This window comes from Pristis pectinata, chromosome 6, assembly GCF_009764475.1.
Source record: "Pristis pectinata isolate sPriPec2 chromosome 6, sPriPec2.1.pri, whole genome shotgun sequence".
Taxonomy (NCBI): Eukaryota; Metazoa; Chordata; class Chondrichthyes; order Rhinopristiformes; family Pristidae; genus Pristis; species Pristis pectinata.
In genome coordinates, this window is record NC_067410.1 from 16,685,490 (window position 1) to 16,698,356 (window position 12,867).

Consider the following 12,867-nt stretch of genomic DNA (forward strand, 5'->3'; position numbering starts at 1 on the left):
GTAGAGATACCCAGGAAATTATAGTCCAGTGAGTCTTACTTCAGTGGTTGGTAAGCTGATGGAGAAGATCCTGAGAGGCAGGATTTATGAACATTTGGAGAGATATAATATGATTAGGAATAGTCAGCATGGCTTTGTCAAGGGCAGGTCCTGCCTTATGAGCCTGATTGAATTTTTTGAGGATGTGACTAAGGACATCGATGAAGGGAGAGCAGTAGATGTAGTGTATATGGATTTCAGCAAGGCGTTTGATAAGGTACCCCATGCAAGGCTTATTGAGAAAGTAAGGAGGCATGGGATCCAAGGGGACATTGCATTGTGGATCCAGAACTGGCTGGCCCACAGAAGGCAAAGAGTGGTTGTTGAAGGGTCATATTCTGCATGGAGGTCGGTGACCAGCGGTGTACCTCAGGGATCTGTTCTGGGACCCTTACTCTGTGATTTTTATAAACAACCTGGATGAGGAAGTGGAGGGATGGGTTAGTAAGTTTGCGGATGACACAAAGGTTGGGGGTGTTGTGGTTAGTGTGGAGGGCTGTCAGAGGTTACAGAGGGACATAGATAGGATGCAAAGCTGGGCTGAGAAGTGGCAGATGCAGTTCAACCCAGATAAGTGTGAAGTGGTTCAATTTGGTAGGTCAAATATGATGGCAGAGTAGAGTATTAATGGTAGGACTCTAGGCAGTGTGGAGGATCAGAGGGATCTTGGAGTCAGAGTCCATAGGACGCTCAAAGCTGCTGCACAGGTTGACCCTGTGGTTAAGAAGGCATGTGGTGTATTGTCCTTCATCAATCGGGGAATTGAGTTTAGGAGCCGAGAGGTATTGTTGCAGCTATATAGGTCCCTGGTCAGACCCCACTTGGAGTACTGTGCTCAGTTCTGGTTGCCGCACTACAGGAAGGATGTGGAAGCCATAGAAGGGGTGCAGAGGAGATTTACAAGGATGCTGCCTAGATTGCAGAGCATGCCTTATGAAAGCAGGTTGAGGGAACTCAGCCTTTTCTCCTTGGAGCGACTGAGGGTGAGGGGGGACCTGATAGAGGTATATAAGACGATGAGAGGCATTGATCGGGTAGATAGTCAGATGCTTTTTCCTAGGGCTGAAATGGTTGCCACAAGAGGACATAGGTTTAAGGTGCTGAGGAGTAGGTATAGGGGAGATGTCAGGGGTAAGTTATTTTTTTACTCAGAGTGGTGAGTGCTTGGAATGGGCTACCGGCAATAGTGGTGGAGGCAGATACGATAGGGTCTTTTAAGAGACCTTTGGATAGGTACATGGAGCTGAGAAAAATAGAGGGCTATGGGTCTCTAAGGTAGGGACATGTTCGGCACAGCTTTGTGGGCCGAAGGGCCTGAATTGTGCTGTAGGTTTTCTACGTTTCTATGACTCAAAACTCTTTGGAAAATAAATAAATTCTTCCTCATCTTAAATGGGCACCCCCTTATTCTGAGTCTATGCTTTCCGGTCTTTGTTTCCCCTCATTGGAGAATTTATCTCCCAGCACTTTCCCTCTCAAACCCCATAAGAATCATATGTTTTAATAAGATTGCCTATCATTCTCCTAAATTGCAATGAGTGGAGTCCCAATCTGTACAATGTTTCCTCATAAGACGATCCCTCCATATCTTGGATCATCTGAGAGACCCTCTCTAAACTGCCTCCAATGATCATATTCCTTTAAATAAAGAAAGCAAAACTATACACAGTAACACAGTACTCAAGATGTGGTCTTACAAATGCCATGCATTGTTGTAGCAAGACTCCTCTACTTTTATATTTCAAGCCCTTTTGAAATTAAAAATCAGCATTCCATTAACCTTCTCAATTATTTGCTGCACATACTAGATTCTACATGTAGATGCTAGGCACAGTAGTGTAGCGGTTAGCGTAATGCTTTACAGCACCAACGACCCAGGTTCAATTCCCGCCGCTGTAAGGAGTTTGTACATTCTCCCCATGTCTATGTGGGTTTCCTCCAGGTACTGCAGTTTCCTCCCACATTCCAGAGACGTACGGGTTAAGAGCTGTGAGCATGCCATGTTGGCACTGGAAGTGTGGCTACACTTGTGGGCTACCCCCAGAACACTCTACGCAACAGATGCATTTCACTGTGTTTCGATGTACATGTGACTAATAAAGAAATCTTATCTTATCTTAGATTTCATGCATAAGGAACTCAAAATCCCTTTGTGCTGCAATATTCTGCAGGCTTCCTCTCAACAAAAAAAATGTTCATCATTCTTCCTTCTGAAGTGCACAATTTCACATTTTCCTACGTTATATCCAACCGGCATTCTTTTACCCACTTATTTAACCAATCAACATATCTCTGCAAATTGTTTGTATCCTCTACACAGCTTACCTTCCCCTTATTTTTGTACCATTCACAAATTTGGTGACAATGCACTCATTTCCATCTTGCAAATAATTAATAAATACTGGAAACAGCTCCAGTCTCAGCACTGATCCCTGAAGCATTCAGGTTGCCAATGATCCCTTTATCCCAACTCACTGCTTCTTGCTGGATTGCCAATCCTCTAACCATGCTAATATGCTATCTTCAACACTATGAGCTCTGAACTTGCAAGATAATCTTTTGAATGGCATCTTGTCCAATGCCTTTTAAAAATCCAAATATATTACAATTGGTTCCACTCTATTCATCTCGGCTGATACTTCCTCAAAGACACTTAAGAAACATTATTTCCCCTTCATAAAGCTTGATCTAATTATAACTTTTCAAATTTTATGCCATTACCTCTTTTAATAATTAATTTTAACATTTTTCCAATAAAGACATTAAGTTAATTGGCCTAAGTTGCCACTTTTTTCCTCCTGCCCTTTTTGAACAAGGCTGTAATCAATCCTTCCATATCTCTCAATAAACAAAGAATTTCTGAAAGATTACTACTAGTGCATCTACAGTCTCTGCAGCCATTTCTTCAGGATTCCAGGATGCAAACCTTCAGGTCCGGGGAATTTATCAGCCTTTAGCCCCATTAGTTTTCCTCATATTAATTCTCTAGTGATGATGCTATTTACTTATATCACCATATTTTTTAAGTGCTAATCATCACAACCCCAGAACAATAGAGCATTAATTCTTCAGTGCAGCATAGTAAATTCAATTATCACGAACAACGCTATAAATCATCTTCTCTCTATCACAACAACTTGCATTTTTCTAGCACCTTGAATGCACTTCATAGAAGTCATATCAAACAAAAGTTGATGAGATATTAGGATGGGTAACCAAAAATGGTAACAGAATTATGTAAAAGGACCAGCTTAAGTGGGAGGGGGTCAAAAATTCCAGGACCTAAACTGACAAAATCAGGCCTATTATGGTGAAATTATTAAAACAGAGATCCATAAGTGATTAGAACTGGAAGAATGCAGGCATCTTGTGAGGTTGTAGGACTGAGTGAGATTACATAGATAGCGATGAGCCAAGCAGCATCTGAAAAGAAGTTTAAGAATTCCAAAACCTGCTAAGGAGGTAATGTTCATTAGTAGCACAAGGGCAGAGAACTTTGCGCAGGTCAGGATACTGACAGAAGAGTTTTGAATCAGGACAAATTTACATGAAACAGAAGGGGAGACAGCCTAGAGAATGTTGGAATAGTCAAGCCTAGAGGTAACAAAAATACATGGACTAGGATCAGCAGCACACGAGCTGAGGCAAGAGGAATGGGTAGTGGTGGAGACAGAAAAATGAACAGCCCTTCCAGAATGCTGAAGGGGGAATGAAGAGAGAAACAGGTATTGGTGGATGATGATCTGTTGAACACAGAGCCTGGTGGGCTGGAAGGGAAATCTTAACCAGGTTCTCGAAGGGAAACAGAGGAGATGAGGCAGGGTCATGTGTTGGCAGTGGACAAAGGAGATGCTGGTGGCAAGAGCAGAACTGCAAATGCAAGAGATTCAGTCTAGGATCACGTCAGCCAAGGAGAATAGGAAATCTGTCAATCAAGAAAAAGACACATTGGACATGCTGTTTTAAAAGATTGCATCATCACAAAAGGTGGTATAGAGATGGAGAAATCAGGAGAATAGAATCAAGACCTGAGAGCAAGCAGGGTCGAAGGAAGGATTGATATGCTATTTTGGGAGGTGATAGCCTTCTAATGAATATCTGTTGCTATCCTTTCCCTTGAAGGAGAAATTGAGGCACTGAAGGGAACAGTCAGAAGTAGGTCAGCAGCACAGGGTGAAAGGACTTTGTGAAACTCAGAATATGGACACAAAAGTTTTGAATGAGATAATGGTGATTCAAGGGTAGAGTTTTACAACAATGTTGACAAAACTTTCTAGTTCTGAGCAAGAGTAGATAGTAACAACAATACAGTTATCAATGTACTTGAAAAAGAGGTGAGGGAGAGGATCTGAGTGAGACTAAAAAAAAGAATGGAAAGTCGTTGTGCATTATAAGCTTCCCTTTCTATTGACTTCAATTAGACTCTGGAAAATGGATCTCTAGTTCACAACTGCTCATTTTGAAAAAAAATCCAAGACTAATTTCCACCCCACCCCCAATTCAATGGATAGGGCAGAACTAATGGAAAAATACTTCATGCAAAACATATAACCTCAATGTGAAAATCATAAATACTTGAATGAAGTATTCTGTTCTTATGAAAATATATATTCTTAGGAGAATAGAAAACCTAACCAAATATACTGACCCTTAAATTTTGGCTAAGATTTATTACCCAGCTGTATTTAATTTTCCTTCACAATTGTGCCAACACAAGTCCTCGTTCAACTTAATATTTTCCAGCTGTTCCAAAATGTTTCCATGTTACATAACATATTGGCAAATAGAAATGCAAAGCAACCTTTCCTGGTCACAACATCAAGCTGTATACAACACTTAAATTCCAGTGAGGTCGCCATAAAGAAAGTCTTTGACTTACAGAAAAATAATTAAGGAAATCAGATTCAAGGGTAATATGTTTTCAAAATACATACAATTATTAAAATACAGTTGTTTGCGATTTCATGGTTTTAGACTTTATTTCAAGCAATGTACCATCCATTTCTCTACACATCATAATCAATATACATGTTTTCAATCTCAACAGTTTGCATTACTATAGCACCATGAATGAAGAAAAAAAATCCCTGAAGGTCCTGTAAAGAGTGTACAAAAATGAATGGCAAGATAAAGTGATAAATATTTAGAAGAATCAAAGAAGTGTTCTTTAGGCAGAGTTTAAAGGAAGAAGGTGCAGATGGGAGAAATGGTGGCAAAATGGTTCAGGGAGGAATCTCTACAGCATCAAGAAAAGAACACTGAAAGTTTGATTGCCAATGGTGGGATAAAGGGAGGCGAAGTTGCAAAAATACTACAGCCAGGGAAGCAGTTTAGAATAATACAGGGCTACGAAAGATTCTACAGAAATTTCAAGTTTTCTTCGTCTGCATAATCAAAAAGAGAAGTCTTTAAAGATCCATATATTTATTGAGGTGTTCACATTCTACATGGGTAATGAATTTCAAATTTCCAGCATCTATTTGCTTTGCAGTGCAATTTTGTGAAAAGACAGAAGTCAGATGTGCCTTAGTGGTGGCAGAATAAGATCTCCCATAGCATCAATGACCTAGGTCTGGGAGGTTTGACTGGGTTGGAAGGCAAGGGCAGAGATTTATTGGTGAAAGGTAATTGAAAACTATTTCATGGTTGAACATACAACGAGCATTTCTCTGAACTGTCAAAGATGCTAGAATCTGACAATAGTGGAGGTGGGAAATTTGGAGGTCATGCAGCATCGAGGAGTGGGTAAGAAATCTGCAGAGACAAGGTTTGCCATGTCTCTCAAACACAAAGTGCCAGAGATCCAGGCTACTCAGGTGGTCCTGGAGCTGAGCAGTGGGAGTTAACATTGTGCTGAAGACATCACTGAAAAGTGGGCATTCTGTAGGTTGGCAGATGTAGACAGATGGGCATTCTGTAGGTAGGAGCGATTAGCTATGTGGACACAACATCATGGGGCGAAGAGCCTGTTCTGTTCTATGTTTTAAAACACCAAGGTTTTGGAGTACAAAGATGGAGTTGCAGAACTAAAAGGAGAGATTTTTAAAGTATTCATTGCAGGACTATTGCGCTTCAAGAATGTGGTAGTTCTTGGAGATGCAAGAGTTCTGGAGCACAAAGAAATAAGTCCTTGCAAATGAAATCAGAGAGAATTGATTTCAACAGTGTAGGAAGGCAGGCAGGCAGATGGTTAATGAATTTAAAGATCTTGAACAAGGCTGCTCTAAAGAAAGGTGTCATAGGAACTAGGAGCACAAGTGGATATTCAGAGATTGTTGACAAGATTGGAGAGGATCACTGGCAACAATCTCTGGAATCTGGCAGCAGAATATATTGGATTGAAACAATGGAGCACAAATTGGAGAAAGTCTTGTTTAACTGTTTAGTGATTTGGTTAGACTATATTTTGACTATTAGGCAAAATTATGTGAATAAGACACTAAGAAAACATTCAAATTGTCAATGAATTTTGAAGAAGAGACACCAAGACCTATCCTTGTGACGAGAGAGTAGAATGACCATCCCTATGTCATAAGGATGAAAGTAGGGAAGTTTACTAATGCTCGTTCTGTTGGCAAATCCCAAAATAATTCAGCAATCCACAAATTGCTTTAGAACCAGGAGATCCACATTTAAAATGGCATTCTCAATTCAACAGTTGCAAAAGGAATGCTACTAACAAATGAGAAAAGCTCATTACCTTTTGGCCTTATCAGACTCACTGAGGCATTTAATTGTTTGAGCAGGGACAGTTTATTTAAGTTGCTGAAGAGACTGGTTGCTGAAGCTACATAATGTGATCTAATTCTTTCACAGCCAGACAATGGGTAGGGTTAGCTGCAATGTGCAACATAGAACTTTGAGACTCACAGCATAGTCTTCTCACTGCTGCTGTCACATACTTTTATCTTATCTAAAAAGGGTGTCTATTTACACTCCAGATCTGATTGAACACTGTTCAGCCTTCCATCTGAGAGCCAAGACAAAGGTGCACAGATGCTCTTAAGTGAGTTAATCTATGAAAATGATACTACACTAGCACCACAGACCAAGGAACACCTATAGCAGCTAGGAGATTGAGTATAAGCATTAGGACGAGTATCATAGCCCAATATGACTCAAAGACTCTACAACACCACCATCAATTAGTACTGATGTGTTATTGGAGGTTTTCATCCTCGTATTTGTTTTACAACAAAGGAAGAGGCCATTTGGCCCCCTGATTCTATACTGGCTTTCAGAACAATCCCATCGGTCAAATTACTGCACATCTCCATACACCTATTCACACTCACAGGTCCATCAACTCTGTTCCCCTGATTCATCTACTACCCATTTACTGTGGCTAATGACCTACCAAATAGCACGTCTTTGGGATATGGAAAGAAGGGAGACCCACACAGTCACAAGGGGGGAATAAAAAGCAAAAACTCCACACAGATAGCACCAAAGTTTGGCCCACTATCTCCATCTGCAAAAAGTTAAACAGAAATGGGCATGCCAAAGTGTGACTCCTGAGCTACACCAGATGACATTCAAAATGTCTGAAGACCCACACTCAACGTTTCAAGAACAGCTTCTTCCCCTCCGCCATCAGATTTCTGAACATTCCATGAACCTATGAATACTACTTTGTTGTTTCTCTATTGCACTATTTATTTTTGTAACTTATAGTAATTTTTGTCTTTGTCTTGCACTGTACTGCTGCCACAAAACAACAAATTTCACTACATTCGTCAGTGACAATAAACCTGATTCTGAAATGGAGTTGACCACAAAAGGCACAAACTATTATCCGAAGTGATAGAAGACTGTCAGCATGCCAACATGAAACAAAATGAGGAAACATTCAAGCTTGCACTGGCAAGTGGGAAGGAAGATTCCTGGCAATGGCTAAGTTTTTAAGCATGACCTCTTAGTATTCAATAGCAAAACCATCAATGAATCCCCCATCATGGAAAAACCTAACTGGACCAGTCACACAAAGACTGGAGCTACATCAGCAAGTCAGAGGCTTGAGGTTTTGCAATGAACATCTCACTTCTGGCTCTCTAAAAGCTTTTCAGTATTCGTAAGAGACATGTCAGGGGTGTGATGGATCATTCTCCAATTGCTTGGATACGAGGCTCCTCTTAGAGATAGGACTAGCACCATACCCATGTTCACTTGACTGCAAGAGTGAACATGGGTATTCCTGGGGACAGGCAGTGCCCAGATCCTATTGTTTCTTTCATCACTCCCTTTTGGATGTGATGAAAGCTGGCAGCTCCCCCCCTCTTTCCTTGGCCACACAGCTCTCGCTAGCCGAGAGATATCTCTAGGTAACAAGCTCAACAGTTAGGGACCTCATTGCAAGGTGTAAGGCAAGGGTCTTCGCCAGATTCCCAGCACAGTACCATTCAAGCCGAGCGAATATCATTTTTGAACTACACAAGGGGTTACGTGCATATATGGAGTCAGCGCTTGACAGACTAGTGCTATGAGGGTGCCAGTGTAAACTTAAATGGTAGCTGGTATGTATAGACAGAATGAAATATAAAATGACTATTTCTTGAAAGTGACAGAGCAAGAGTGTACTTGAACAGTTAATTGATAACGAAGAAAATAATACCATACAGTTGGTCTTCACTTTTAATTGTGAAAATCTTACCTGGATATAAATCTGCTCAAATCACAAACGTCGCTTAATTCCAAAATAATGTTCAGATCTGTAACAGTAGCCATGACACATTTTTCAGTCTGAAAGTGAAAACAATTTTTTTTGTCAGCTTCACCATTGCCACAAATATACTGTATTCATTGAGATATAGACATAACTAAACTTTATCCATAAAGAATTTTAATTCAAAGTATAAAGTAAGTCTTCAGTATTGGTCTTAATCACTATATTTGGAATCCATCATCCATTCTAATTTGGACAATAATACGCTTCCTCTGAAATGTTCTCATTTATTAAATGGAAATAACATTTTGAATTTCACAAACACTGGGCTACCTATGGAATAAAGAGTTCTGACGTTGCAGCAGCTTTCAAAGTACCTAAAAACAAATCTTTCTCATCCAATGAGATCAAAATCATCTACAATATCAAGGAACAAAAACACATCTAAATTATTTTTGGCATATGGCTGTTGGCTTAACCATGAATTTTACAAGATCACAAGACAAAGGAGCAGAAGTAAGCCATTCGGCCCATCAAGTCTGCTCCATCACTTCATCATGAGCTAAACTATTCTCCCATCGCCCCAATTCCCAGCCTTTTCCCCATATCCCTTGATACCCTGACTAATTAGATACCTATCAATCTCCTCCTCAAACACCCCAATGATCGGGCCTCCACAGCTGTATGTGGCAACGAATTCCATAAATCCATGACCCTCTGGCTAAAGAAATTTCCCCTCATCTGTTTTAAATGGGTACCCTCTAATTCTAAGACTGTGCCCTCTTGTCCTGGACTCACCAAGGGAAACAACTTAGCCACATCTACTCTGTCCAGTCCTTTCAACATTCCAAATGTTTCTATGAGGTCCCCTTTCATTCTTCTATACTCCAATGAATATAGTCCAATGAATACAGTCCAAGAGCCGACAAACACTCCTCATATGTAAGCCCTTTCATTCCGGGAATCATCCTCGTAAATCTTTTCTGAACCCTCTCCAACATCAGTACATCCCTTCTAAGATAAGGGGCCCAAAACTGCACACAGTATTCCAAATGAGGTCTCACCAGTGCCCCACAGAGCCTCATCAACACATCCTTACTTTTATATGCTATTCCTCTTGAAATGAATGTCAACATAGCATTCGCTTTCCTTACTGCCGATCCAACCTGGTGGTTAACCTTTAGGGTATCCTTCACGAGGACCCCCAAGTGCCTTTGCACTTACGAATTTTGAATTTTCTCCCCATCTAGATGATAACCTGCCCGTTTATTTCTTCTTCCAAAGTGTACAATGACACATTTCTCAATATTGTATCTCATCTGCCATTTCTTTGCCCACTCTCCTAAACTGTCCAAGTCTCTCTGCAACCTGTTTCTTCGACACTTCCTGCTCCTCCACCTATCTTGGTGTCATCTGCAAACTTAGCCACAAAACTATTTATTCCATAATCTAAATCATTGATATACAGTGTAAAAAGAAACAGCCCCAATTTCATTAAAAATCGAATCGAAATCTACAATGTGCATGAAATCTTTGTGAAGTTTAAGATATGGCAAGCAAACTATTAAGGTATACATTAAGGAGAAAAGAAAATATAAATCAGAGGGCAAAGCCAGCCGGCACCTCCTGCCACTTCTTAGTAGCAATACATACTACAACATGAACAGACACCATTCAGCCAATTACACCTATCCCAGCTAATTTAGGAGGTAATTGTAACTTATAAGGGTGGGAGCAGGACATTCAAATCAACAAAGAGATTAATCGTGTGACTGAAACTATGGCAGATATTATTGAATGTGGGGAAGCAGAAGTTTACTTGAATCGAAAACAAGTCACAATTTTTGTTTTTAAATAGTGAGAAACTAGAAATTCCGGAGAATCAAAGAGAATTGGGCAGTCATGCTCACAAAAGGAAAACTAGTGCTCAGGTACAAAACATGATCAAAAAGCAAATGGATTTTGGCCTTCATCTCAAAGAGGCTGAAGAGCAAAAGTCATATCTAAGCATACCAAGATTTTCCACTGATCGCTTTTACAAATCAGGCCTGCTGCCAAAAGTTTCTTCCTTCCACAATTCCATCTGTCCTGTTGCATTATTCCACTGCCTCACTCTGCACTGGAGTCCTATTTTTCTACCTGTAAATCTCTGTTCAACTTCTGCTGGTAAGTTAAGGAATGGTGAGAGAGAGGGGAGTACTAAGTAAAGGAGTGACTACAGGGAAGGACAAAGAGCAAAGAGTGGATTGGTCCTAAGATGGCAAGAAACAAAAATGATGAGTAACACAAGATGGCAAATGGTTGATTCATAAGAGTTACAATTATCCCCAGTCCGTAGGCTGTGGAAGTGGTACCAAGCAATTAACTGAACAAGATAAAGGAATTAGCCAAAATAAGAAAGTGAAAGGATACTTTAATGTAAAAGTAAGTTACATAAGGACAGTAGTGCCGATTATGTAGCATAATTGCAACATGCAGAAATCCAAGTATGAATCCAAGTAACAATATTGGCCCAGAACTGATGAAGTGAAGTCCAGGCTACAGACAGCAAGGTAGAAAGTTATTAGAAACATTTGATGCCAAGATTAATGATCACTCAAAAGATTTATGAAGCAGTCAGGAAACAATGGATGTAACTGAGGGTAAGAATGATTAGGCGATACCAGAAGTGCTGGAGCTGCCCCAATCTTATCCAAAAGGCAGGAGGCATCCTAAAATTAATGATATCTGGATTTCTTATCCACATGCAATTTGCAATTGGGATGAATAAATCAAAGTTACATCCATGGTTCAAAGACAGATGTTGGAGAAAGATTTTGATCCATGGAGCAATGCCACTGATATGCAAGCAATTCGCAAGATGTTAATCCATTGCAATAAACTTCACATGAAGTAAACTAGGGTCAGGATCCTGGTGAATAGTTTAACCAAAAGTTTAGACAATGGGCTTTAAGCTACAAATATAATATGGGAGAGAGGTCAAATAAAAGGAATGGTGTAGAGTATAGGCTAATGATGGGGAGAGTATGACAGGCTGAGACAGTGTGTTTTATGGGAGTAGTACATCAATAATTAGGATCAAATCCAGGAAAAACATTAAAAACTTAAAATTAAAAACACTTTTTTTTTCTGAATGCTGCAGCCATACTTAACAAGTCAGACATATTAATGAATTAAGTTTAAAAAAATGGATTTATTCCAATAGAAGTTATAGTGAAATATTGCACTGACTAGGATTGGAAACCAAATATTCCAGGAGTCCTCAATATTCAAAAGGATAAATAAAATGTAAGAGGAGTGGGGAGAAAGCAATGATTATGGGTTGGAAATTCTAGAAGTAAAATCAGGACAGATAAGAAATAACAAAGGATAAAAACACACTGGTGGGCATGATTTTTGAGCCCCAACAATTTGCACATCGCTGGACAGACTGAAGTAATCAAGTACAAGGAACTTCAAACTAAAGTAATGCCAAAATCATAGACAAGGAAGACTAGGAAAAGAAGTTTAAAGGAAAAAAAAATCATAGAATTCATCTGAGGTAATTTCCTGGACCTCTATGTCTGGAACCAAGCAGGGAACAGGCTACTTCAGATCCTGTTTTGTGCAACATGACAGAAGTAATTAGCAATTTCACTGTGAAGAATTCTCAAGGTATGAGTGTTGACCAGCATGACCAGTTAGTATACCAAGAAATAATAAGTCCACAGGCAATATAATAGATTTGGTGTAGGTTAAAGAAGTTAAAGATAGTATTCGATTCAACGAGACTTATAGCATTAGAAAGAATAGTAAGCCTGTGAACTGGGAAAGTTTAGAAATGAGTAAAAGGACAGCTAAAAGTTTATGAAGCAGGAGGTAAAAGAAGAAAAATAAACACTACATTGAGAGCTTTCACGACTACCTAGCCAAGAAAATTTGGGTCCTCTAGAGACAAACACCAGAGAAATCATAGGATGAGGAAGTGGTTCAGACATTAAGCAAATAATGTGTGGCTGTCTTAGGAGACTTAATAAACAAGACAGAGATTGTATGGAATTAATGAAAGTTAAGAACTTTAGTTACAGGCATCCTTAATTTACTGGTGTTGTATTTACAGATTTTCATTATAACTCAATTGACCCTTAAGAGTATGCATCCTTGAATTACAATTCTTTATTTGCAAT

General features: G+C 39.6%; 1 protein-coding gene across 1 annotated transcript in view; it reads right to left on the reverse strand.

Moving 5' to 3' along the window:
- Nucleotides 1–12,867, reverse strand: part of cenpp (centromere protein P) — a 115,911-nt gene that overhangs the window by 88,116 nt on the left and 14,928 nt on the right. The window contains exon 5 of the mRNA XM_052018907.1: nt 8,690–8,778. Coding sequence (XP_051874867.1) covers nt 8,690–8,778 — 89 coding nt within the window. The remainder of the gene's footprint in view (nt 1–8,689; nt 8,779–12,867) is intronic.